We start from the raw sequence: 27,129 nt of genomic DNA, 5'->3' as shown, positions 1-27,129 counted from the left end.
CCACAAGATCGGTTGCCGACGATCCCTCACCGACGCCTCGGAGGGAAACCCAATGGGCCGTGAAGCTGATGTAGCGTCCCTGCCCATGCCTGCTGGTCCAGCCATCCATTGTCAGATGAACCCTGTCGCTGACAGCGTGATCCAGCGACAGGGTTACATTCTGAACAATGTGCTGGTGTAGGGCAGGGACACCAGTCCTGGCAAAGAAATGGCGGCTGGGGACACGCCATTGGGGTTGGGCCTGCTCCAACATCTGCCTGAAGGGGTTGCTGTCAACTATGTTGAAGGGCAGCAGATGTTGGGCAATAACCCTTGCCAGGAGCCCATTGAGGGAACGCACACGTCGGTCTCCAGGGGGGGAAGGGAGTGGTGCGGTCAAAGGCGTCTGAAATCGACGCCTGGCGCCGGACGGCAGTGCGGGACACAGACGTGGAGGGTGCTGTGGAAGTAGAGGTCTGGCTGCCGGTACCAGTACCTCTACTAGAGGGAGCGGGGGGGGCATGACCTGCTGGAAACAGATGAAGATGTGGCAGGGGCTGCTGTACCCTGCTCACTTGTGGTGGTGGCGCTGCTACCACCACCACGCTTCATCTCCTCATACAACGCCCAGTGGTTTATCCTGAGGTGCTGGTTCAGGGCTGTGGTACCCACCCGAGCCAAACACTTCCCTCTCTTCACCCTCACTTTACAAATCCGGCAGATGGCCACGGTAGGGTTGTCTGCCACCAGGGTAAAGAAATTCCAGACAGGTGACTTCAGCACCGCCCTCCTGTCAGATGGGGTGACGCTTACTTGCACCTGCTGGGATTCGGTGCGCACAGGTGGAGCTGCCTGCTGCTGCTGCTGCTGCTGCTGCTCCTCCTCCTGACACCTCCTGCTGCCATCACCAGTGGAGACCCTGACGATGGTCTCCCTGGTGGTGACCTGGCGCACCGTTTCACCAGGGTGCCTACCTTCCCCGTCGTCACTGACGTAGTGAGCCGACGCGTCAGATGGCAACCATGATGGGTCACCCTCTTCGCCCCCAGAGATGTCAGACCAAGGGCTGAGATGTGTTGGTCTGAGGGAACCACGTGACATGGAGCCTCTAGCCTGGCTCCGCTGTCCCCTCACCCACGCCTGGGTCTGACTAGGTGCTGCTGTTTCCTGCACCAAAACAGCAGCACCAGTTTGAAGGGATGTCTCTGGGATACTGCCAGCAGGTATCCCATCCTCCTCATCCATCCCTTCAAAAAGGTCCTGACCATCAGGACAGAGCTGGAGGTCTGCCTGATGCATGGCCTCCCCCAAGAGATCCCTATCACTGTCGCTGTCGAACAGTAAGATGCTGGACTCTTGGGGGCTGGGGGGGGGGGTAGTACAGGCAACGGTGTAATGGTGGTACTACTGTGAGTCGGGACCGACGACTCAGTGGCACTGCTGTGCCCCATGTAGTCCACCACTACTTGAGCCTGAGATGGCAATATCGGGCGGCTGCCCGATGGGAAGAACTCCCGGATCAGGCGTACTCCCCTTGCACCCGATCCTCTACCACTAGTAGGGGCACGAGAGGTACCCCGTGCTGGCAGCGATCCAGCACTGGGAGTAACTCCCCTACCCCTACTGCCACGGCCACGGATGCCGCTCATAATTGCTGATATGTGTGTGGGGGGGTTAAACTTTATTGGGGGGGAAAATGTGAACAAAATGTGTTTTTGTGTTTTTTTTACAAGACAGGCACGCAGACAAAGACGTACACAGACAGCTACTAAACTATAAGAAAAGTAGTACACCAGACAAGGACTACAAAATTAAAGAAAAAAAAAAAAAGCACTAAACAAACACTAACTTTTTTTTTTTTTTTTTTTTTAAACACAAAACACAGACACTAAACACACACTAAGCTAAGCTAGATGAAATAAATGTACACTAACAGTGTGTACACTTACTACACAAAATTTAACTAAACTGAACACAAAACTTAGCTTTTATAAAAGCTCTTTAGGGAAAACTAAACAAAATTTGAACTGAGATGCCTATCAAATATCACTGAACAGTGAACCTGCAAGATCTGACAGTAACACAAGATGAACAAAACTTAGCTTTCAGAAAAGCTCTTTTATAAAGCTCAGATCAATATGTGTTCTGAAATCTCTTGCAAATATAACTGAACAGGGAGGATTGCAGGATCAAACAGTAACACAAATGAAAAAAACAGCACAAAACAGCACAAAACGTAGCTTTGAAAAAAGCTCTTGGGTCTATTGCTTTGAAAAAAGCAGTTGATATACTGGAAAAGATCCACTGGAATCACTAAATAGCAATGCTGGTGATGATCTAAATCAATCAAGAACAAAGACACAGGAAACCAGGAAACCAGGAACACAGAAACAGCCTCCACACTCTATAGCAAGCTTCTGAATCTGCAATGAAATGGTGCTGGGAGTGAGCTTATATAATGTCCATGCAGGCAGGTTCCTATTGGTTGCTAACCTGTGACGAGTGTGGAAGGAGAACTCTGATTGGCTCTGATGCAAAAGGGCGGAGCAAATAATCGCGCAATATTCCTATTGCCGAATATTCGCATTGCGATTATTCGGCAATATAAAATGATCGCTTCAGCTACTCGGCCCAATGGCTCTAATCATACCAGCAATGCTTTCAGACGTCTATGGAGATCACTAGGATGTGATCTGTTTTAAAAATGAAACTGTAAAAATCGCTCTGATGCGGAAGATCGGGGCGAGGAAAATAATCGCGCGATATTGCGTTTGCCGAATAATCGCATTGCGATCTTTCTGGAAAATTCAATGAACGCTTCAGCTACTCGGCCCAGGGTCTCTAATGATACCAGCAATGCTTTTAGACGTCGATGGAGATATCTAGGATGTGATCTGATTCAAAAAAAAAATTGTAAAAAATCGAATATTCGGAATTGCGAATATTCACCGCGAATTTCGAAATATAGCGCGATTTCTCGAATATGCTATATTCGAGTCGAATATTCGCAATGCGAATATTCGTGAGCAACACTACTAGCAACCAAGTAAAAGAAGAAAGGATTTCATTTAGTGTAAATTTGCAAAGACACATTCATCAGATCAACTGTGATGCACGTCAATGTCCCATTTAGCCCTTGTTTTATAGAAAACACCAGTTGCCTTTCACTAGAAACATTTGTTAGTCCGATCCTGGAGATCTGCATCTGCTTTACTATCACTTTCTCTAAAAATTGGGGTCTTGCACATAGATGCGTGACCACCGTGTATTGGATATGCGCATATGTGGTTCTCGGAAAACCGTGGCCAGCACACAGGACATCACGCCCCTACAGGAAGTTGCGTGTACTGCTGCTAAAGGTCTCTGAGGAAGGGATGATACTTATTTGCAAATGAAGAAAATTGTTTATTTAACATTGGGTGGTGTTTGTGGGGGTCCCTAACACACATTCATACATATTAGCAACGCTATACCCTGGCCTATGGTTATATTTTCTTAGTCCTCTCAATAAAATTATCAGAAATTTGTGCTTAAAGTAGAACTATAATCAACACTTTTTTTTCTTTCATTTTGGATAGAGTGAGGGAGGGTTAGAGCCCCTGTCAGTTTATTTTGTACTATCCCTGTCCAATTGCAGAGATTTCCCTTCACTTCCTGCCCCATAGCCAACCAGGAAGTGAGAGAAAAACTATGCAAATTAAGGGAATCCAATGCCCCCCCCTGAAAATTTCTGGGTGGGTCATACAAAAACAGGGTGTGGCCTTGACAGGAAGGGGTGGGTAATTTTTCTATTAGGAGGTGCAGAAGTTTAGTCAGACCTAGGGCAGCACAAAACCTAAATATACTACTGCATATTAGGGCTTATTTAGACAGGATACGATTTACAGCATGTTTTTATATTGTGGGAGTAAACCCACGCAGGCACAGGGAGAACATGCAAACTCCAGGCAGATGGTATCACGGGCGGGATTCGAACCAGCGACCCTTTTTGCTGCTAGGTGAAAGTGCTATCCACTACACCACTGTGCTGAACTAACATGATTGCGGCTGAAAGCATGAGATCAGTGTTTTATTTTCCGATCTCATGCTTTCCAGCCTGGAGGACAGATGTCGGGTCTTATTGACCCCGCCTCTCTCCATAAAGAGGACCTGTCACACACTAGTCCTATTACAAGGGATGTTTATGTTCCTTGTAATAGGAATAAAAGTGATCTAAAAAAAGGAAAAACTAAAAAAAATCTTTAAAAAAAAAAAAAATACGCCCTGTCCCTAGTAGCTCCCATTCAGAAGCGAAACCCTAAACTGGTAACCTGTAAAAAAAAATCAAGCGTCGCCTATGGATATTTTTAAGTCCTGAAGTTTGGCGCCATTCCATGAGTGTGTGCAATAATAATGCATGACAAGTTAGGTGTACCGGAATGACCCGTGACACCCAAAGACTTTGTGAGGATGGAGGATACTCCTGTGTCAGCGTCACTGATAACTCTTGGGTCTGAGTCCACCCTGTGCCGTTTGGGCATGGGGTGGCAAGTGAATCATAATTCATGTATTACATGAGATTTGACATCACTGATAGTTCGTATTGCAGGATTTTGAGACACTGCAAGATGTTGGTTAATTGTGACCCCAACCAGTCAATAGTGACTCATCTCTCTGTGAAGACTGTTAATATGTTAAATAAGGCTAGCTTTTGAAAGGCCTTTAATTGTGTGATAACACTGTCTAAAACCTATTGATGCTCAGAGGTGTGAATAGGTGTCAAGCTGTATGCGGAGACGAAACGTCTGCCTAGGAAACTCAGTGTGTGATGGGTTGGTTTGTTATGCTGTTAATTAAGGAATGTGCAGTGATTAGACATGATAATTATAGGCCGGTGCCGACCTGTCTAGAATGTTTAAGTAATTAGCCTGAGTGTGTGATTAGGGGGGTGGAGATCTCATTGTTGCTTTAATGCCTTGTACTGTATAAAAAGCTGAGAAGAAACCATTAAAGTATCATTACATTTGAAACCAGAAGCACAGAGCTGTGTGTCTCGTGTCTGGGGGGAACTCTTATGGATCGGGTCCTGTTGGTTGGAGTGTCGATAAGCTGTCGTGACTGGGATGGAAGGTCGTAAACGGTGGTGACCGTTACATTAGGTATCTATTTACTCAGTGTAACATCGTCTTTCACATTATCCCTAAAAATTGGGCTAACTATCCTGCTTTGTTATTTTTTAATTCATGAAACCTTTTTTTTGGCAAAAAAAGGCTTTTGAAAAATGATTGAAAATTGAGAAGCAGAGGAAGAAGAAGATGGAGGAAGAAACCCGAATGAAAGCAGAAAAGAAGAAGATGGAAGAAGAAGAAGCGCGGAAAGACGACATTAATAAAGGAATTGTCAAAAAACAGTTATTGTCTTTTTTAAAAATTTTGACACTTTTTTTGGTGAAATGGTAGAGGTACAATGTACCCCATTACCATTTCACACAGTGGGGGCCGGGATCTGGGGGTCCCCTTTGTTAAAGGGGTCTTCCAGATTCTAATAAGCACCCCGCCTGCAGACCCCCACAACCACCGGCCAGGGTTGTGGGGATGAGGCCCTTGTCCCCATCAACATGGGGACAAGGTGCTTTGGGGGGACCACAAAGCACCCTCCCCATGTTGAGGGCATGTGGCCTGGTATGGTTCCCCCCTCATTTCTGCGGCCGGCCAGGTTACGTGCTCGGATAAGGGGTCTGGTGTGGATTTTTGGGGGAACTCCACGCCATTTTTTTTAAATTTGGGGTGGAGTTTCCCTTAAAATCCATACCAGACCTGAAGGGCCTGGTATGGATATTTGGGGGGAACCCCACGTCATTTTTTTATAGGGAGTTCGGCGGCAGCTTTACACATTAATTGCATTGCGCCCTGTGGTGCGCCGGTTCATGCGCCTAATTAAGGATTTATCCGGTGCACTAATTAAGCCATGAACCGGCGCAGCGCATTGTTAATAGTAAATCTGCCCCATTGTGTGCTTACACCTGAAAAATACACAAATAATGGAAGTGGGAATGTGCGTTTCCGCTATGCTCAGGTGTGACTGGGATGTGATGGAGGAGGATTTTAGGCAGCAAGGATGACCAGGGAGGAGAGGTGAGGGGTAAAGAAGCCTCAGAAGTCGCAGCAAAGTCTTAAAGATTCAGACAAATGTACGACTTTCTGGTGATTTTACATTGAAGTCTATGGGAGTCGTGCAGCACAAGAATCGCCCAAAAGTAGTGCAGGAAGTATTTTCTTTTGTTGCAGTGACTCAAAATGCAGCAATTAAGACAACACCCAATAAAATCTGTGTTTTCACCTGACCTGCGACTTTACATGTCATCAGAATGTCGCTGGAAAATTGCTATAGTGTGAACCAGGACTTAGGGCTGAGGAAAGCGTGAGATCCCAGGACTTCTAACAAGTGTGGTAGATGGAGAACATGTCTGATAATCACCATTATACTGTATGCAGGTTCCTGCCCATTCTCTGAATTCAGTTAGGATTTCCTAACACTCACTTACCCGACCTTCTGACTCCTGTGTAGGAATGGAGAGAGAAGTTTCTGGCACTCTGGATCCACAGTGAGAGATATAAAATATAAAGACTGAAAACTTTCTCTCTTCAAAGTCTTCAAGCAATAGTTCAGCTGCTTGGAATAATTCCTGTCCATCCACAAGTGACCAGTATGTGAGCCCCTCAGCTTCAAATCTGTACATCCAGACATGACTCTCCTAATGAAGTCCTCATCCTGAGTCTCATACAGACAGAAGATGGTCCGAGTACAGAAATTCTGATTGATGTCCTTCATGGCCCATTTTTTCATTGCAGGTTTGGCTCGGAGTGAGATGGGGATTCCTGTGATCTCTGAGAATGTCTTCACCTGATTTTCATTTAGGAGACCAAACATGAATTGTACAGATACTGCTAAATGTGAGTAATCTGAACTGAGGTCATGGAGTGATTTCCCTTTACAGATCTTTGGGAGGAAAATATTTTTCATAAATCCAAACCAATCATCCATCCCATAATAGAGAGCAGCAAGGAACTCCTGTACACTCAGGTGGATGAAGCTGTAGCAGGTCTGGGTTCGGACGTCCCAATGAAAGATGTTCTCATTCAGAAATACAGACTCCACCTCATCCAGAGAAAGTCCATGTCTTTCTAGATCTTTCTTCTCAAATAAGATTTGTTGGTTCAGAAGTCCCTGATTGGCCAGAGCACACAGCTTCTTCAGACAGGTTTGTTTCCTGGGTACAGATGGCTCCGTATTGCTGTGATGGGTTAGTAAAATCTCCAGGTAGAGAAGGTAAATTGAAGTCATCGTATGACACCGAATTAAAGCCAAATCTTTTCTTATTTCTTGTTTCATTACAGTGCAGACAATCCAGCATGTGATGGGGACAGCACACATGGTGTACACAACGTCATCGTCTTTTATTATACGGAGAACCTTGTCTGCATCTTCTTTATTTCCATAGAAATTATGGACATATTCCTCCCGATCTTCCCTTGTAAATCCCTGGATTTCCACATTACGAGAATCAGCAATGAATGTGTTAAGTTTCTTCATGGCCAGTGACCTTGTGGTGATGATCAGAGAAGATTCTGGGAGAACCTGTCTCCTGAGCAAGCTTTGGATTATTATTTCTTTGTGGGTTTCCATAGAAATGTCAGGACAACCCTCAGATTTCCCCTCCAGAGTCCACCTCAGTTCATCAAACCCATCAACTATGATCAGAAGTTTTCTCTGATTTCCAGGATCCTCCAGAATAGACACCAGGTCACCTGAACTCAGTCTGCAGGTTTTGGATAAAAGTCCCACAAGACTTATGTCTCCAGGGATGGTGTTGATTTCTCTACAGCTCAGATAAAACACAAAGTCAAACTTGTCTCGGTAGAGATCCTCAGAGGCCCAGTCCAGCATGATCTTCTTGGAGGTCACTGTTTTCCCAATCCCAGCAGCTCCTTGTAACACAACAATCTTAGGGATGAACCCACATTTATCAGGGTCAAAGAGGGCCGGGATTGTGGTTGGGGATCTTTTCTCCATGTTCTGTAGATGTCTTCTCCCTGAACTATTTATTTCTTCTTCTTTTCCCTCTTTATTCCGGGGTCCAATTATCATCCATAACTTGGTGAATATTTCCTGTAGATGAACAGCCTCCCCCATACGGGAATTATATTCTGGAATCCTCTGGAACTTCTCTTTCTCAGACTCACTGTGTTCCTTACTGATGTCTTTATGAGAGAAAGGAGAATATTTTATTCCTCATATACACATGAAATACTATTTATAAGACAGAGTTGGAAATATTGTATTATAACCATAAACCTAAAGAATGGAACCCTAAAAGAAGATATCCCATTAATACAGGAGGACTGTGGAAGCATCCAAACTATGGACACACCATCCAGATCAGAGGAGTAACTAGAACCTTCAGAGACCCAGTGCAAGAACCTATTAAGGGCCCCCCTGACTGCTGGGGCCCTTTTCATCAGTCCCAGGCCCTTTCCTCTGGTCCCAGGGCCCTTCCCTCCAAGGCTGGGGCTTTTATCTCTGAGGCAGGGGCCTTTCCACTTGTTCCTGTTGTGGGGCCCTTTATAAGCCCTGGTTCAGACTGCTGTGACTTATCATGTGACTTGCAACACAAAGTCACATGATAAGTTAAAACACATTTATTGTAATGGTTGCTGTCCTAATTAATGCGACTAAAGTCACAGCAACAAATAAAAAGTTTCCTGCAATACTTTTCTGTGACTTTGGTGTGATTTGAGTGCCATAGACTACAATGTTAAATCATAAAATCGCAAGAAAGTCACAAGGAAATTCCAAGCAAGTTGCACAACTTTGGGATCACAGCAGTGTGAACTAAGCCCATGTTCTGCAGTGGCCCCCTTCCTGCTGTCTGTGGCCCCCCTACAGTGGTAGAATGCCAATGTGACCTTTGTGACCCTGGTAGTTCCACCACTGATCCAGACTACAATAAAACAAAATGTTCACCCAGAAGAGATTTCATATCAGAGGTGGATGTCCTACTAACCTGATAATGTTTTCTCATGTGTCGTCTTCTTCAGTTTGGCTGGAAATAAGATCAGGGAAGTGATTAGTCCTGACAAACCTCTGAAATGTATAAAATAATAACTAAGAGAGTTATTAGTGTAGCAGATCCTCCCAGACACCATCATCCCACCAACCCTCTGTAGATTGGAGTCTCTCCTCCTCCAGGTGATGGGGAGGGTCTTTGTCTGCCTTGTAACATCTCAGCACATTGCAGTGACATGTGACCATGGTGGGGGGACCAGAAAAGCCCCCAATTCTCTATGCAGGGATTACAGGCACACCCCTAGAATCTGGAGCCTTGACTCCTCTTTCTGATGGAGGTTCAGGTGGATGCATGGGGCACAAGGCTCAGAACCCCGAGCAACAGTCATGAGGGTCTCCCAAGAATACAGCTATAAATATGGAGGTTCTGTATAATAGACAAGTGGCTGTGATTGTATTGCTCTACTCGGCATGCTGAGTGATGTCATTGTGTTATGGTGACTGACTGCCGGCATCCCGGAGAAGTGTTACTCTGCTTCCCTTTTACATTGTTCCTGAACTCTGTAGCCTTTTCCTTCATCCACAATTTTATACCCAAATTTTTTTTATTCTGTAAACTCCTCAGTAAAGATTGTTTAACCCCTTAGTGACTGAGGGTAAGACAAATGTTAAAGTGGAGCTCCACCCTAAAGTGGAACCTCCGCTCATCAGAACCCTCCCCCCTCCTGTGTCACTTTTGACTAGACATGTGCAATTTTTTTAGTTTCTAAATCGTTTTTTAACAAAAATTTAGAAATTCAGAATTTTCATATTAACAAATTTTTATTTCCAAAATTCGAAATCTGAAAATTCGAAAAAAAAAATTCGAAAAAGAAAAAAGAAAAAAATAGAAAATTTGAAAATTCAAAAATGAAAAATTTAAAAATTTGAAATTTCGAAAATCGAAAATGAAAAATTTGAAAATTCTTCCTTTGCAACTTGATAAATCAAACCAGATGTTAAGCCTCATATTTCTACTCTTCACTCCCCAGGAGGGAGGGTGTAATGTAGGAGTGGTTTACTTTTTGGCGCGAAAGTCAAAGAAAGGATCTTGAAGTTTATAAAAGCTTGGGTCAAAAGCTTCTCCCTGTCTTCTACCCTTCACCCATCTTCAGAGGCACACAGACAATCTTCTTCAAGCATACACAGGGTTAATCGGCCATTTTAAGATTTTAAAGCACATGTTCTCTAAGAACTTTCTTTTATGTATTGAACTTTTATTTGAAGTTATGAATGTATTGTAACTGTACTTATTATCCTTTATAGTGTGTATATTAAAACACTTGTTTTTTTATTCACGAATTTGTCTCACGATACATCATTCATCCAGAACGCCAAGTATAGCCTTTTAACAGCAGAAGCTGTGCTATTTTAACATAAGAAACCCTCAGGTTTTTACATTGGCTAGCTATCCATTCGTTCATCGATATTTAAATTTTATACCACTTTCTCAAGTGCTATCGGAGGGCAGAGAAGTGAGAGCACTGAGTAACTTCTGAAACGTTTGACAAGAACCTAGAACACAAGTCAAGAATTCGATTGATGGTGTATTGTGACTGACCGGAAGATTAGTGCAGAAATTAGCGCAGAGCATAGAGGAGGACTTTTTTTATTCGGTGAGTAAAATCATGGAATGTCTAGATGTTTTAGCAAATCATAGTAATTTGGATTTTGAAGGATTAGGGAAACAAATCTCTGATACCGTTTTATGGAAATCTACGTATGATCAATGCTTGCGAGCTAATTTACACATTGATAGTGCCAGGTTTTCGTTAGCTAAAACAAAGAAAAAGTTACGTAATGTAATGAAACTAGTTACAGTTTTTAATTCAATGGTTTATGATGTACCAGAAACACATTTGATTTGTGTAGTGAACAAATCGGAAGATGTAGCAATTTCAGAAAAAATGCACACACGTAAGAATGTATCTATTGAACCTAGTTGTTCAAATTGTCAAACTTTTTGTACTTATATTGAACATTTAGAAATAGAATTAGAAGAAGTGCAGAATGTTACACTATCAAAAAACAAACATATTTCGGTGATTTCAAAGGGAAATGTTAAAGGACAGTCAGCCTCGGCATCCGCATCGTACATACCAGATTCACCATTAGCGCTGGACAGTTCGTCCACAGATGCAGAGGTTTGAAAAGCAAAACTATTAGAGAGGGCGTCTAAACTTAAATTGCAAATACACAATCAGTTGATGAAAATACTGAAGGATATTCCACATTATGATTTAAAGGGGTTGTAAAGGTTCGTCTTTTATTTTCTAAATTGGTTCCTTTAAGCTCGTGCATTGTTGGTTCACTAACCTTTTCCTTCGATATCCCTTCTAAATGTTTTTTTTCTTTGTTTGAATTTTGTAGAATGTGGGAGAGAGGGGACATTTTTAACACGTGTCATGTGATATGTCAAAAGTCTCCTTCTTCCCAGGCACTTTGTTCCCAATATTCAAGACTCAGATTTTCTTCCAAAGTACGAGGTTTATTCTCCAAGACAGGACAAGCAAACAGTCAATGCTTACATAGTTACAGCTGTGTTGCAGAATAATTCAGCTGCCTGTACAGCAATTTACTCTTGCAATCCTGAAAAGGCACAGAGGAGTTTTACCCTCAGGCAAAAGCTGCACAGCAGGGGGGCTGGCTTAGTGTAAGACAATATTCTACAAGCCAGCTGGAGAAGGGGGCTGCCTGATGAAGAGTGATTGGTCCAAGCCAAGTGGGAGGGAGTTTTGAATGAATTGAGTTGTTGTAAAAGGGAGTGTTGGCTATACAGAGGTCTCTGTTATCATCAAAGCAAGGTTGAGTCAAGAGCTCAGCTGGGGGGGAAGACCTAGGCTGGAACCACATGGACTGGGCCTTATGGAAGCCTTAAGCCTGGCGTGTAGTTTGGGCCCAGCCATGTGGGGCAAGGCCGAAGCCCTTCTCTCTCTTTATCATCCAGAGCAGGCCAGAAGACCATACCATCTTTGAGAGGGCTGAGTATACTTCCATGTTATTTGCCAGTGTTATAGTTAGACATTTTGTTAGAGTATTATCCTATGTGTAATAGATATTTCTGTTAAAGCATTGTTTATGATGTAATGGACGTCATTTGTTAGAATAAATATAACGATTTGATTCAAAGGTGTCTGCCTTTAACTAACTTCGGGCTTCAGGCCTTGAGCACATGGTGGTTCAGTCATACACTCGCAAGCGAATGGCTCATACACAGTAATACAGATGCAATAGTTTACATACATATTATAGGTTGCAGTACGCATACAAGTAGTAGTAATTATTGCAAAAAGTTCACTTCTAATAAGCTGGTAACGTAACACATGGCAAGATGGCAATTCAGAAGGTTACAGACGGAGGAAATAGATGTAATGATGGTATGATGGTATGTCTTTCTGCTCGGCTTCCATAGAGAAAGCTTCCTGATGGGTGGGGCTTCCTACCCCCATCTCCCTGTATGGTCGGTGACCCCAAGGTCCTCTAGCTAGCTACCCAAACCACATGTATACTTATACTGTTTTAAAAGCCAAGCTAAGCATAATTCACATTTAGACTAGCTCCAAAGAAGGTTGGTGATAAACGTAACACCCACTTGTGTATATTTAAGTAACATATCTCCACCCACTGTCTTGACATAGAACTCCAAAAATATATGTAGCCTACGACAGATGGCATTTCTCTATCCTCGGCAAACCTAAAAACTACCATGTTTAACCAGTGATTCAGAAACGTTTATCACGTAAAAATATTAATACATTTAAAATCTAACAAATTTCTCACTTCCTGTTTCTCCTCAGTAAGCTTTCCACCATCATTCGAGCCGTGGAAAGCCATTTAGAACAGATTACTGAACACCTTACTGAGGAGGAACAGGAAGTGAGAAATTCAGACAAAGTAAACAAAGAAAGAAAGCATTTACAAGGGAATATGAAGGAAAAGGTAAATGAACCAACAATGCATGAGCTTAAATTAACCTATTTAGAAAATAAAAAACGAACCTTTACAACCCCTTTAAGAGCTGATGCCTTTCATAATGGGGATGTCTTTGAGACACTTTGGGGCTGATTTACTATTAACAATGTGCTGCGCTGGTTCATGGCTTAATTAGTGCGCCGGATGAATCCTTAATTAGGCGCATGAACCGGCGTAGCAGAGGGCGCAATGCAAGTAATATGTAAAGCCTCCGCCGAACTCCCTTTAGAAGTCTATGGGAGAAATCAAAAGTGTTCATTTTAAAGTTTAATATGCTAAGTTTTTGTCCTAAAAAGTGTTTGGGGACCTGAGTCCTGCCCCAGGGGACATGTATCAATGCTTTTTTTTTTTTTTTTAAACGGACATTTTTTCGTGAGCAGTGAATTTAATAATGCTAAAAGTTCAACAATAAAAGTGAAATATTCCTTTAAATTTCGTAACCATGGGGGGGCTGTAACGTAAGCATGTGAAATTGCGCTTGTTTCCAGTACTTAGAATTGTCCCTGCTCAAAATGACATTCTGAAGGAAAAAAAAGTCATTTAAAAAATCACTCGTGGCTATAATGAATTGTCGGCTCCCGGCAATTCAGAGCAAATTCATTCATTCATAAAAATTAAAAAAAACATACGCCGTCGCAAATTTAAGCGTATTCTGGAAACCAGATACGCTTAAATTAGGCTAAAATACGAGCGGCGTAAGTCTCCTACGCCGTCGTATCTTAGAGTGCATATTTACGCTGGCCGCTAGGTGGCGCTTCCGTTGAGTTCGGCGTAGAATATGCAAATTACTAGATACGCCGATTCACGAACGTACGTGCGCCCATCGCAGTAAAGATACGCCGTTTCTGTAAGAGGTACGCCAGCGTAAATATAAAGCTGCCCCCTAGGTGGCGTTGCCAATGTTAAATATGGCAGTCGTTCCCGCGTTAAAATTTTCAAATTTTACGTTGTTTGCGTAAGTCGTCCGTGAATGGGGCTGGACGTAATTTACGTTCACGTCAAAACCAATACGTCCTTGCGGCGTACTTTGGAGCAATGCACACTGGGATATGTCCACGGACGGCGCATGCGTCCTTCGTTAAAAACATCAATCACGTCGGGTCACCAATCATTTACATAAAACACGCCCCCCTCATCCTCATTTGAATTAGGCGCGCTTACGCCAGCCCCATTTACGCTACGCCGCCGTAACTTAGGAGGCAAGTGCTTTGTGAATACAGCACTTGCCTCTCTGACTTACGGTGGTGTAGCTTAAATACGATACGCTACGCCGCCTGAAAAATGCGCCGCCCTACCTGAATCTAGCTAATAGTGTTGGGCTGCACAGAGACTCATTACTATGATTGCCAATCAGAGGTTATCACAGTGATCAGGTGACAGGGAACCCGGATTCCTGGGTCCCGATCATTAGTACAATACCTGGAGGGCTCTTGGTGGTATCCTAGTCTCTGTGCAGCACGCTCCCAGCACAAAGAGAGGTACGCAGATATGTGGCCCCCAGGATAAAGCTCCCCTTCCATAAGGCCCTATATCTACATACTGTCGGTGGGAAGGGGTTCATCCAGTTGGAAGCTCCTGATTGGTCCCTGGCTTTCCCTGGATGACATTCCTAGTTCTTCCTCACACAGATATTGATCAGGAATTGGTAGGAAATGGTCATTATAGACGGGAACTCACCATGTTGTGCTCTCCTCTCCTGGAGGTCATCTGCGGGTCCCATCAGAACGATGAGTGTAAAGACATGAATGGTGACATCCAGAGCCCCTTCTTCTCCATATCTGCCAATCAGGAGATCCTTGGTGGTGATGCAGTCTGCATTTTCTAGTTTTCCTTGGGGGATGGGAAGTTTATCTTCATAGGAGAAATCAGACAATTTGTTCCTAAATCTCTTGAAGTCACTTCCATTCAGATCCTCCAGAGAATATATGATAAGATCCCCGGGGGTTTGTGGGACCTTTCCCAGGACACCAGGAGCCGACCCTGCAGAGAGGACAATCAGCAACCATAAACATTCATCCTGATTGGAGGATTTCTGACACATGACAGCAGATAAGTCTGTACTGGGGGCCGGCAATCCTATAAAGAGCATATAGAAGGAAAAGGAAAATATCCCCCAATATGTCTATATGTACATTATCCTATAGGGATTGGATTCCCTGTGATAATCTCACATGATTGCCTCCATAGTGGTAAGTTACCTCTCAGATGGAGGAATATTGGGAGGTCTATCTATAAAAAAAACATCACCTTCATGAATTGTCCCTATAATGTGTCTAATATGTTTATTTCCTCCAGTCATTATGGGTCACTGGACCATCTCAGAAGATCATTTCCATTAGGGTTGTCCCAATACCGATACCAGTATCGGTATCGGGACCGATACCGAGTATTAGCGGGAGTACTCGTACTCCCGCTAATACCCCCGATACTAAAATAGAATACTTCCCCCCCCCCCCCGCCGCCGCTACAACGTTAATCACCGCGGCGTGGGGAACATTACAGACAGCTTTCGTTTGAATAGCTGTTTTCCCCGCCGCGCATAGACACTCCCCCTTGGATGGATCTGTCCAATCGCGAGCAAGGGGGAGTGTCTATGCGCAGCGGGGAAAACAGCTGTTCAAACGAACGCTGTCTGTAATGTTCCCCGCCGCGGTGATTAACAGTAGGTACGGGGGACAATGGCTGTTATACATGGGACAATGGCTGGATATACGGGGGACAATGGCTGGATATACGGGGGACAATGGCTGGATATACGGGGGACAATGGCTGTTATACGGGGGACAATGGCTGTTATATGGGGGACATGGCTGCATTTGGGGACACATTTAAAAAAAAAGTATCGGTATTCGGTATCGGCGAGTACATAAAAAAAAGTATCGGTACTTGTACTCAGTCCTAAAAAAGTGGTATCGGGACAACCCTAATTTCCATCAATGATAAATAAAATCTGAAGACACGGGAATGTGATGGTGGAATTGATGAAGCTCCTGAACTCTTCTAATGGGAGGACTGACCCGATGTCTACAGGAAATGTCCAGACTACGGAGACATAAGGAAAACATTGGAAAGAATTGTCAGGATCGGCAGTCATACCTTGTGAGGAGGAGGAAGAGGTCGCCATGACATCAGAAGATGACCCGAGATGACATCACCTGGAAGGAGCACAAACAATAATAAACTCATCGGTAGTGTGATGAATGAAACCAATAAGGAGGATTTTGCTTCCTTATGTGGAGAATAATTGTCTGTCTGGTTGTCCAATTAGAGGAGATCTGAAATGGACTTCTGTCATTTATAGCCCGTAACTATGAGGGTCAATCAGAACCTTCATCTGATTATTATATCGGGGTCACAAAGGAATCTTACCCTGTTTAGGGCCACAATTTATACAGACTCGTATTTCTAGGTGTCACCTCCACAAATCTGTGCCATTCATAGCCAAGACCGGTACTAATGACCACCAAAGTATCAGCCAATAAGATGTCTACAGAGAGGTCAGGTGATAAAAAGGAGAAGACCCCAAAATGGAAGGCGTGTGATCAGCAGAGACCTCCATTCAATAATAAGATGTTTCCAAGAGGATTCTTCAGGAAGGTCGGTATTTATTCATCATAAAAACAGGTTAAACACTATTAAAGGGGTTGTAAAGGTAAAAAAAAACATTCCCTAAATAGCTTCCTTTACCTCAGTGCAGTCCTCCTTCACTTACCTCATCCTTCCATTTTGCTTTTAAATGTCCTTATTTCTTCTGAGAAATCCTCACTTCCTGTTCTTCTGTCTGTAACTCCACACAGTAATGTGAGGCTTTCTCCCTGGTGTGGAGAAAGCCTCTTGAGGTGGGAGGGGGCAAGCAGGAGTGTCAGGACACTCTCTACATTGCAGATAGAGAAAGGACCTGTGTGTTAGTGGGCATCCTGATACTCCTGCTCGCCCCCTCCCCCCTCAAGAGGTTTTCTCCACACCAGGAAGAAAGCCTTGCATTACTGTGTGGAGTTACAGACAGAAGAACAGGAAGTGAGAATTTCTCAGAAGAAATAAGGACATTTAAAAGCAAAATGGAAGGATGAGGTAAGTGGAGGACTGCACTGAGGTAAAGGAAGCTATTTAGGGATGATTTTTTCACCTTTACAACCCCTTTAATTCATTTTGTGGCTCTTTAGTGGCCACTCTGTCAGGAAAAGGTGTACAATCTTCTTTAAAACCACTTCCGGTCCCGCCCATAGACATATGACATGCGCAGGAGGGATCTCCCATCTTAAACGGGCATCATATGATGTCCTGGGCTTCCCGGCTGTCAAAGGGGCACACGCCCGCCACGTTACTCGCGTGCTTGGCGGCTGCGATGTCCGCCGGGCACCCGCGATTGCTGATAATAGAGCCGGGACGTGGCTCTGTGTGTGTAAACAGATCCATGTCCTGTCAGGTGAGAGGAGACCGATAGTGTGTTCCCAGTACAGAGGAACACCGATCGGTCTCCTCCCCTTGTGTGTCCCCTCCCCCCTACAGTTAGAATCACTCCCTAGGTAAAACATTTAACCCCTTGATCGCCCCTCTAGTGTTAACCCCTTCCCTGCCAGTGACATTTACACAGTAATCAGTGAATTTGTATAGCTCTGATCGCTGTACAATTGTGAATGGTCCCAAAAATGTATCAAAAGTGTCCAATATGTCTGCCGCAATGTCACAGTCATGATAAAAATCACCGCCATTACTAGGGTTGGGGATATACTTGGGATATTTATTATAGCAAAAAATATTGGCCCGGATTCACAAAGCACTTACGCCTACGTATCTCGAGATACGCCACGTAAGTGTAAATATGCGCCGTCGTATCTATGCGCCGGACTTAGAAACCAAGATACGCCTGAAAATAGGCTTCATCCGACCAACGTAACTTGCCTACGCTGGTGTATCATGGGGGCATATTTACGCTGGCCGCAAGTGGGGCTCCCATTGATTTCCTATTCAAATATGGAAATGAGGAAGATACGTCGATTCACGAACGTACTTGCGCCCGGCGCATAATATACGCGGTTTGCGTAAGTCGTACGTCCGGCGTAAAGTTATTCCCCATATAGGAGGCGGAACTCATGCAAAGGTATGGACCAGGGAACACAGCCGTCGTATCTTATGTCGTTTACGTTGTATGTGAATATGACTATGAAGCCTTGCGCTGGTTCCCAGGCTTGTTCTCTGCAGGTTTCCCATAGCAGTGAAAGCAGTGAAAGCAGAAATCCACAAGCAGCTGTATAGGAGAAGAGACAGATGGTCCCTGGGCTTCAGAAATAATGTGTGCATCAGGACAGTGCTGAGATCATGGCTGTGGAAGCTATTCATTGCAATCGGAACTCCAATAATATCGAGCACACTGCCAGCGCGGACAACATCAACGTGAACCTCCAGGGGGAACACACTGACTCACCCTCCGCTAAGGACACTTCAAAAGTTCCGGAGCCCAAGGGGACACCCAAGAAAGTGCAGACGGAGCCAGGCGCACCCAAGGATTTCCAAGGATTGTCATTATATCCCAGGCTAAAACCCTAGCCCAGGCTAGGGTTTTAGCCACATGCTGGTTATTTCATAAGCTCTGGTAAGCCTCCGATTTATAGGGTGTCGGTGGTGGTGGTTCTCAAGTCACTATTTATATTTTTTATGTGTATTGAGCCACGATATACTTCACCATTGAGTGTTTCTTTTGTAACACGGTACAACAAATCGTGGATTCGTTTGGGGGTTCCAACATCTTTCTTCTCCCCCCCCCCCCCCGTGAGGATCGTTTAAAGGCCCTGGCTGGGGTTTGCAGCCGCAAGCATTTATTGCTTGCCTTGTGGTAAGCCTCCAATCTTTATTGCATCGTGGTGGTGGCTGTCTCATTTGCCCTTTATTATTTGTTCACCTTCATATGAACTTTATTTATTGTGGACACATTGGGACTATTTTTTATCTTTCTTTTACAGCTTCCCATTAATTTGGGTCTATTGGTTTCAATTTTTTATCTTTATCAATCTTTGTTTAGATTTAATTAATTACTAGCACAACTTCTCTTCCCCTTTTTCCATTTGTATTGTGTATGTATGACACTCTGTTGTTGCAGCTCTGTTAGTAATTTTTGACTGTTCTCTAGCGCGGTAACTCCTTTTTTATTTGTGAATATGACTAGGCCTAGGTTACGTTCACATCGTAGGCAGTGATCCGTCGTATCTTAGGGAGTTGTTCCTACGTGATTCTGAGCATGCGCACTGGGATACGTCCATGGGATGGTGCATGCGCCGTTCGTTATTCGTATCTTTATGGCGCTCGGCCCATCATTTGCATGGGGTCACGCCTCATTTGCATGGCTCACGCCCACTTCCTCTTACGACGACCTACACTTTCGAAACCCAGCGCAGATTTGGAAGCAAGTGGGAGCCAGTGCTTTGTGAATACTGTGCTTGCCTCTCTGCGCTGCGTCGGCATAGCATTTATTTGATACACTACGCCGGCATAAATATGCGCCGATGTATGTGAATCCGCGACATTGTTTTTTTTTCAAACTTATCACTCTTCTTTTGTTTATAGCGCAAAAAAAATAAGAACCACAGAAGTGATTAAATACCACCAAAATAAAGTTCTATATGTGGGGGAAAAAGAATTTCATGTGGGAACAGTGTTGTATGACCGTGCAATTGTCATTCAAAATGTGACAGTGCTGAAAACTAAAAATTGGTCTGGGGGGGGGGGGTGACTGGGGACAAAGAGATGGCAAGTTTATTAAATCCCCTTTCAGCTCTTTGTATAAAGGATGTCTCCAACTTACCAGCCGACCTTAACTACTTCCATACCGGGGGCACTTACGCACCTTCCTGCCCAGGCCAATTTTCAGCTTTCAGCGCTGTCGCATTTGAATGACAATTGCGCGGTCGTGTTACACTGTACCCAAACTATTTTTTTATAATTTTGTCCCCACAAATAGAGCTTTCTTTTGGTGGTATTTGATCACCTCTGCGATTTTTATTTTTTGCGCAACAACTATAAAAAGGCCGAAAATTTTGAAAATTAAAGTTTTTATTTTTTTCTGTCAATTTATTTTGTAAATAATTAAGTTTTCTTCTTCAATTACAGGCACCAATGAGGTGGCACTGATGGGCACTCATAGGCGGCACTGACGGGCACTCATAGGCGGCACTGACGGGCACTCATGGGCCGCTCTTATGGGTGGCACTGATGGGTACTTATGGGTGGCACAGATGGGCACTGGGCATGGATGGGCACTGAGAGGTGGCACTGATGGACACTGAGGGTTGGCAATGATGGACACTGATGGGTGGCAATGATGGACACTGAGGGGTGGCACTGATGACTTTGCTGGGCATCACTTGTTTATCCCATATTGTGCCAGTCAGTGCCCATGTTGCCAGTCGGTGCCCATTTGTGGGCACTGATTGGCATCTATTGTTCTCACTTTTTTTATTGTTTCCCCCCATCCCTGGTGGTCCTGGCGGCTTCCCTGGTGGTCCAGTGTAGGCATCTGAGGGGGGGCTGCGCTGATAAACAATCAGCGCGAACTCCCCCTGTCAGGAGAGCCGACGATTGGCTCTCCTCTACTCGCATCAGCCGATCAACGGCTCTTCCTGTTTACATCGTGATCAGCCATGATTGGACACTGCTGATCACGTGGTAAAGAGCCTCCGTTGAAGGCTCTTAACCAAGATCGGAGATGCAGGGTGTCAGAATGACACCACGCAGTACAGATCGCTACGCTGCGCACCGCCACAGGCGCATGCCGGCATGTTATCCTTCTGGACGTCAATAGACATCCAGTCAGGATAACACAACCACTTCCTGGACGTCAATATACTATTGACCGGGCAGGAAAGTGGTTAAAGTGGTTGTTAATCCTTACAGACCACTTGGCCCTACAGGTAAGCCTAGAATAAGGCTTACCTGAAGGTGCAACAAATATCTCCCTAACCTCCACGGGTAAGGAGATATTTGCAGAAAAGACTGCACCAATGTCTATGGCGCATGCATGCCATAGACACCGGCGCAAGCGCACTGAGTATGCCGCAGTTAAGGCGATCACGTCATCACTGCCGGCTCCCGCATGCATGCGCGGGAGTGATGTCATCACTGCTCCGGCCAGTCACAGCGCCGGAGCAGCGATACCTAGAAGTCACTTGGGTATCATGGCGGCAGTAGAGGAGAGGAACGAGGGTCACTTTGGGGGCCTTTGATCTCAGGTAAGTAATACATAATGAGCTTGTATGCTATGCAAACTAGCTCATTATGCCTTTCTCTTGCAGGGATTTTTTTTAAGGAAATGTTTTAGAGGGTTTGCTTTCTCTTTAATGTTTCATTTGGCAACTATGTGGCAAAATGGGGTTTAATGTTGATAATAAATGTAAATGTCGGCACTTGGGGCTAAGAATATGAATGCATCATACATACTACGGAGAATACAACTGGGGGAATCAATGTTGGAGAAAGATCTTGGGGTTTCCGGTAGATCATAAGATACACGTCCCATAATATACTTTTCTTCCAAGTCAGACAGACACAATAAAACAATGGAATACAACTGCCCCAAAATGATCCCATCAAAGAGTCCACTACAGCATGAGACAACACACAATATATACATATATACAACATTCCAATGTGGCTGTAAAGAGAGTCTGATTAGTACAGATCATAGTGGAGTTCTCAGTGACCCTGTGCCCCTAATGGACACGGGGTGATTTACACATAAGAGGGGCCAGGGAAGCTGGACACGTAGGGCCAGATTCACAAAGAGATACGACGGTGTATCTACAGATACACCATCGTATCTCTGACTTAGACAGGTCCTATCTATGCGCCTGATTCATAGAAGCAGTTACGCATAGATAGGGCGAAGATCTGACAGGTGTAACTGTGTTACACTGTCGGATCTTTTTTTTTTATTAAAAATGGCGCCGGGGGCGTTCCCGCTGATTTACACTGAATAATATGTAAATCAGCGAGATACGCAAATTCACGAACGTACACGGACCCGACGCTGTGTTCTTACGTCGTTTCTGTAGCGCGGTACCCGTCGTATACTTACCCTTTCTAAAAGCAGGCGCAGCCAATGTTAAGTATGGCCGTCGTTCCCGCGTCAAATTTGAATTTTTTTACGTAGTTTCCGTAAGTCGTTCTCGAATACGGAACTACGTAGTTTACGTACGCGTCGCAACCACTGACGTCCTAGCGACGTCAGTGGGAGCAATGCACGCCGGGAACGCGTCTGATTTAAATATGACACTCCCCTAGCTGCGAAATTTGAATTCCGCTGGGGGATTTAGGATCCGCCGTCGCAAGTTTGGAGGTAAGTGGTTTGTGAATTAGCCACTTGCCTCCTAAACTTGCGGGAGCGGATCTTAATTCACGTAGATCGAGCGGATCTATAGATCCGCTGAGCTACGTGAATCTGGCCCTGAGTTTCCAGAGCTCTCCATGGTAAGCTGAGTTGCACAAACCCCCCCCCCCCCCCACCCAAAGTGACTCCCGTCACACCTATAGTTTTACTTTAGTATAGAGAAACATTGTGCAGACACAGATAGTTCTTCTTTCTCACAGGCAATTCTTATGCCGCATACACACCATCACTTTATGTGATGAAAAAAAAACGACACTGTGAAGTAAAAAATGACGTTTTTGAAACTTCAATTTTCAAAGACGAAGTTGCCTACACACCATCGTTTTCTCACAATGATCTTGCAAAGTGAGGTTACGTTCCACCACGTTTTACCATTGAAGCTCGCTTCATAAGTAGCTTCTGGGCATCCGTGGATGAAAAAACGTCTTAGAAAACAACGTTTTTTGCTACACACGGTCAATTTCTGTGAAGTAAAAAGTGCACTTTTGAAAAACGACACATAAAATTAAAGCATGCTTCAATTTTTTTTGGTCGTTTTTTACAAGACATAAAACAACGTTTTCCCCCACACACAGTCAATTAAAGTGACGTTTTTAAAAACGTCATTTTTTTTCATCACATAAAGTGATGGTGTGTACGCGGCATTAGCCTATTTCCAGGTAAATTTCTTGGTTGCAAGATCCTCTTTCTACCAGAGTTTCAGTATTGCTAATACAAGCTTAGTGCAATATGCTAGAACAACCTATAAGCAAATCTAAATGGGCACTCTGCAAACCTGAAGCAGTATTTATGATTATTACAGCTAGTTTCTTCAAGTAAACCCATCAGTGGGGTGTGAGGTAGACTGGGGAGGGATGCACTGAGAGTGAGGAGTGAGGTAGGCTAGGGGGGATGTGCTGTACAGGGGGGGTTACCTATGGTTGGGAGGGATGTGCTGTGAGTGGAGGTGAGGTACACTGGGGAGAGATTCATTGTGAGTGAGGTGTAAGGTAAGATGGGGAAGGACGTGCTGTGAGTGGGGGTGAGGTGGCTGGGGTAGGGATATTCTGTGAGGGAAGGTGAGGTACGTTTTGGGAGGGATGTGGTGTGAGTGGGGGTCGAGGTGGTTGAGGAGAGGTATGTGCTGGGAGTGAAGAGCCAGTTAGGCTTGGTGGGGTTGTGATTTGAGTGGGGAGTGAGATAGGCCATGGAGTTATGAACTGGGAGTGGAGAGTGAGTTAGGCTTGGTGGGGTTGTGATTTGAGTGGGGAGTGAGATAGGCCATGGGGTTATGAACTGGGAGTGGAGAGTGAGTTAGGCTTGGTGGGGTTGTGATTTGAGTGGGGAGTGAGATAGGCCATGGAGTTATGACCTGGGAGTGGAGAGTGAGTTAGGCTTGGTGGGGTTGTGATTTGAGTGGGGAGTGAGATAGGCCATGGAGTTATGACCTGGGAGTGGAGAGTGAGTTAGACTTGAATGGGATGTGCTGTGAGTGGGGGTGAGGTGGCTTTGGTAGGGATATTCTGTGAGGGAAGGTGAGGTACGTTTGGGAGGGATGTGGTGTGAGTGGGGTTGAGGTGGTTGAGGAGAGGTATGTGCTGGGAGTGGAGAGTGAGTTAGGCTTGGTGGGGTTGTAATTTGGGTGGGGGTGAGGTAGGCCATGGGGTTATGAACTGGGAGTGGAGAGTGAATTAGGCTTGAATGGGATGTGATTTGAGTGGGGAGTGAGGTAGGCTGTGGCGTTATGTGCTGGGAGTGGAGAGTATGCCGCGTACACACAATCATTTTTCGGGTTTTAAAAAACTAAGGGCCAGATCCACGTAGATCGCTGCATCTTTGAGCGGGCGTAACGTATAATATTTACGTTACGCCTCCGCAACTTAGATGGGCAAGTGCAGTATTCTCAAAGCACTTGCTCCGTAAGTTGCAGGGGCGTAGCGTAAATAGGCCGGCGTAAGCCCGCCTAATTGAAATGTGGAACAGGGGGGCGTGTTTTATGTAAATGTTATGTGACCCGACGTGATTGACGTTTTTTTTTAACGGTGCATAGGCCGTCCGTGGGGGTATCCCAGTGCGCATGCTCAAAATTAACCTGCAATAAGCCAATGTTTACGACGTGAACGTCATTCTACGCAAAGCCCTATTCGCGAACGACTTACGCAAACGACGTAAAATTTAAAAAATTTGACGCCGGAACGACGTCCATACTTAACATAGATACTCCTCATATAGCAGGGGTAACTATACCCCGAAAAAAGCCTTAAGGAAACTACGTCAAAAAATGCGCCAGCCGGACGTACGTTCGTGGATCGTCGTATCTAGCTAATTTGCATACTCAACGTGGAAATCGACGGAAACGCCACCTAGCGGCCAACGCAAATATGCACTTAAGATACGACGGCGTAGGAGACTTGCGCCGGCCGTATCTTAGCAGCATTTAAGCGTATCTCAGTTTGAGAGTACGCTTAAAGTGCGACGGCGGGGATTCGGACTTACGACGGCGTATCTACTGATATGCCCGTCGTAAGTCTTCGTGGATCTGGCCCTAAGTTTTTCAGGCTCTAGAAAAAAACAATGGGCCGGATTCTCGTAGAGCGGCGCATCTTTCTGCCGGCGTAGCGCATCTTATATGCGCTACGCTGACGTAACATAGAGAGGCAAGAACAGTGGGCCAGATTCTCTAAGATTGTGCGGCGGCGTAGCGTAAGCCATTTACACTACGCCGCCGCAACTTACTGGAGCAAGTGCCGTATTCCGCAAGCACTTGCTCCGTAGTTTGTGGCGGCATAGTGTAAAAGGCCCGGCGTATCCCTGCGTAATTCTAAGGGGGCGGCTTGTATTTAAATTAAGCGCGCCCCCGTGCCGATCGTACTGCGCATGCGCCGGGCTTAAAATAGCCCAGTGCGCATGCTCCAGTTCTCGACGGAAAACGTCAATGACGCCGACGTGTGCGCCATTGACGTAAAGTCGTATTCAAGAGCGACTTAGGAAAACGACGTACCCGACGGGAAAAGACGACGCGGACCCGACGCCATACTTAACATGGCATACGGCGGACTGGCGTAAGGTTACCCCTCATATAGCAGGGGTAACCTTACGCTTATGCAAACGAAGTAAGCAACGGCTACGCTATGCGACGCAAATTTGTTCGGGAATCGGCGTATCAGGCTCATTTGCATAAACAAATGAGACCTGAACGTAAACGCCACCTAGCGGTCGGCGTTGTATTGCATTAAGGATCCGACGGTGTAAGTGATTTACACCAGTCGGATCCTCGCCTAAATCCATCGTATCTTGTTTTGTGAATACAAAACAATGATACGCCGGCGGGAAATTCGAATTACGCCGGTGTATCAGTAGATACACCGGCATAACTTGTTTGAGAATTCCGGCCCAGAATTCACAAAGCGTAACGTAAATTATCCGGCATAAGCCCGCCTAATTCAAAGTAGGTGGACGGTGGGCGTGATCCATTTAAATGAACCGTGACCCCATGCAAATGATGGTCCGAACGAATGGCGCATGCGCGCGCATGCTCAGAATCACGTTGAAGATACTCCCTAAGATACGACGGCTCAATGCCTACGACGTTAACGTAACCTACGCCCATCCCCATTCACGTACTACTACGTAAACTACGTAAAATACGACGGCTGTTCCGTCGTCCATACCTTTGCATTAAAACTGCCTTGCCTACACACGATTGTGAAAAAAAAATGCTCTAGCAAGGAGCGGTGATGTACAACACGTACGACGGCACTATAAAGGGGAGGTTCCATTCAGATGGCGCCACCCTTGGGGCTGCTTTAGTTGATTCCGTGTTAGTAAAAGACGATTTGCGCTTTTCTGTCTGTTACAGCGTGATGAATGTGCGATCTCCATTATGAATGGTAGTTTTACCAGAACGAGCGCTCCCATCTCATAACTTGCTTCTGAGCATGCACAGGTTTTTAACGTCGTTTTAGCCCACACACGATCATTTTTTACAACCCGAAAAACAACAACGTTTAAAACATTGTGAAAAAATAGAGCATGTTGGAATTTTTTTTTGGGGCGTTTTTCAGAACCCGAAAAATGCTCTGAAGCCCACACACGATCGTTTTTAATTACATTAAAAAAAATCATTTTTTACAACCCGAAAAATGAACACACGATCATTTTTCGGCATGAAAAATACACTGGGCCAGATTCAGAAAGAGATCCGACGGCGTATTTCCTGATACGCCGTCGTATCTCTGAGATACGATTGTCGTATCTGTGCGCCTGATTCATAGAATCAGTTACGCATAGATAGCCCTAAGATCCGACAGGTGTAACTGTGTTACACCGTCGGATCTTAGGCTGCAATTCTAGGCCGGCCGCTAGGTGGCGATTCCATTGCGGTCGGCGTAGAATATGCAAATGACTATATACTCCGATTCACGAATGTCCGCTTTGCCCGTCGATCTAAATTTACATTGGCCCAGATTCAAGAAGCACTAGCGCCCGCGCAACCATAGTTGCGCGGCGCAAGGGCTTACTTGCTCCGGTGTAACGAGTGCTCCTGATTCAGGAACCTCGTTACACCGAATGCAGCCTAGGATGTGATAAACATAAGCCTCCTTATGCCTTCACATCCCAGGCTGCATTCTTGCGTTGGCCGCTAGGGGGCGCGGCCATTGTGATCGGCGTGTAGTATGCAAATTGCATACTACCACCGATTCACAAAAGTTGCGCGGGCCCTGCCTATGCAAGGT

The 27,129-nt window shown here is 45.0% G+C and overlaps 1 protein-coding gene across 4 annotated transcripts in view; it reads right to left on the bottom strand.

Annotated features, from left to right (window-relative positions):
- Nucleotides 1-27,129, bottom strand: part of LOC120933834 (NACHT, LRR and PYD domains-containing protein 3-like) — a 107,180-nt gene that overhangs the window by 63,894 nt on the left and 16,157 nt on the right. For all 4 annotated transcript variants that reach the window (XM_040347242.1, XM_040347243.1, XM_040347241.1 and 1 more), the window contains exons 2-5: nt 16,132-16,190; nt 14,713-15,015; nt 9,023-9,061; nt 6,503-8,219 (exon numbers count right to left, since the gene is read on the bottom strand). In XM_040347242.1, the coding sequence (XP_040203176.1) occupies nt 6,503-8,219; nt 9,023-9,061; nt 14,713-15,015; nt 16,132-16,159 (2,087 nt within the window). In that variant the 5' untranslated portion in view covers nt 16,160-16,190. The remainder of the gene's footprint in view (nt 1-6,502; nt 8,220-9,022; nt 9,062-14,712; nt 15,016-16,131; nt 16,191-27,129) is intronic.

Source organism: Rana temporaria, chromosome 3 (assembly GCF_905171775.1).
Source record: "Rana temporaria chromosome 3, aRanTem1.1, whole genome shotgun sequence".
In the NCBI taxonomy this organism is placed as follows: Eukaryota; Metazoa; Chordata; class Amphibia; order Anura; family Ranidae; genus Rana; species Rana temporaria.
The sequence above is the reverse complement of the archived record's forward strand: the minus strand, read 5'-3'. Positions and strand labels throughout refer to the sequence as shown.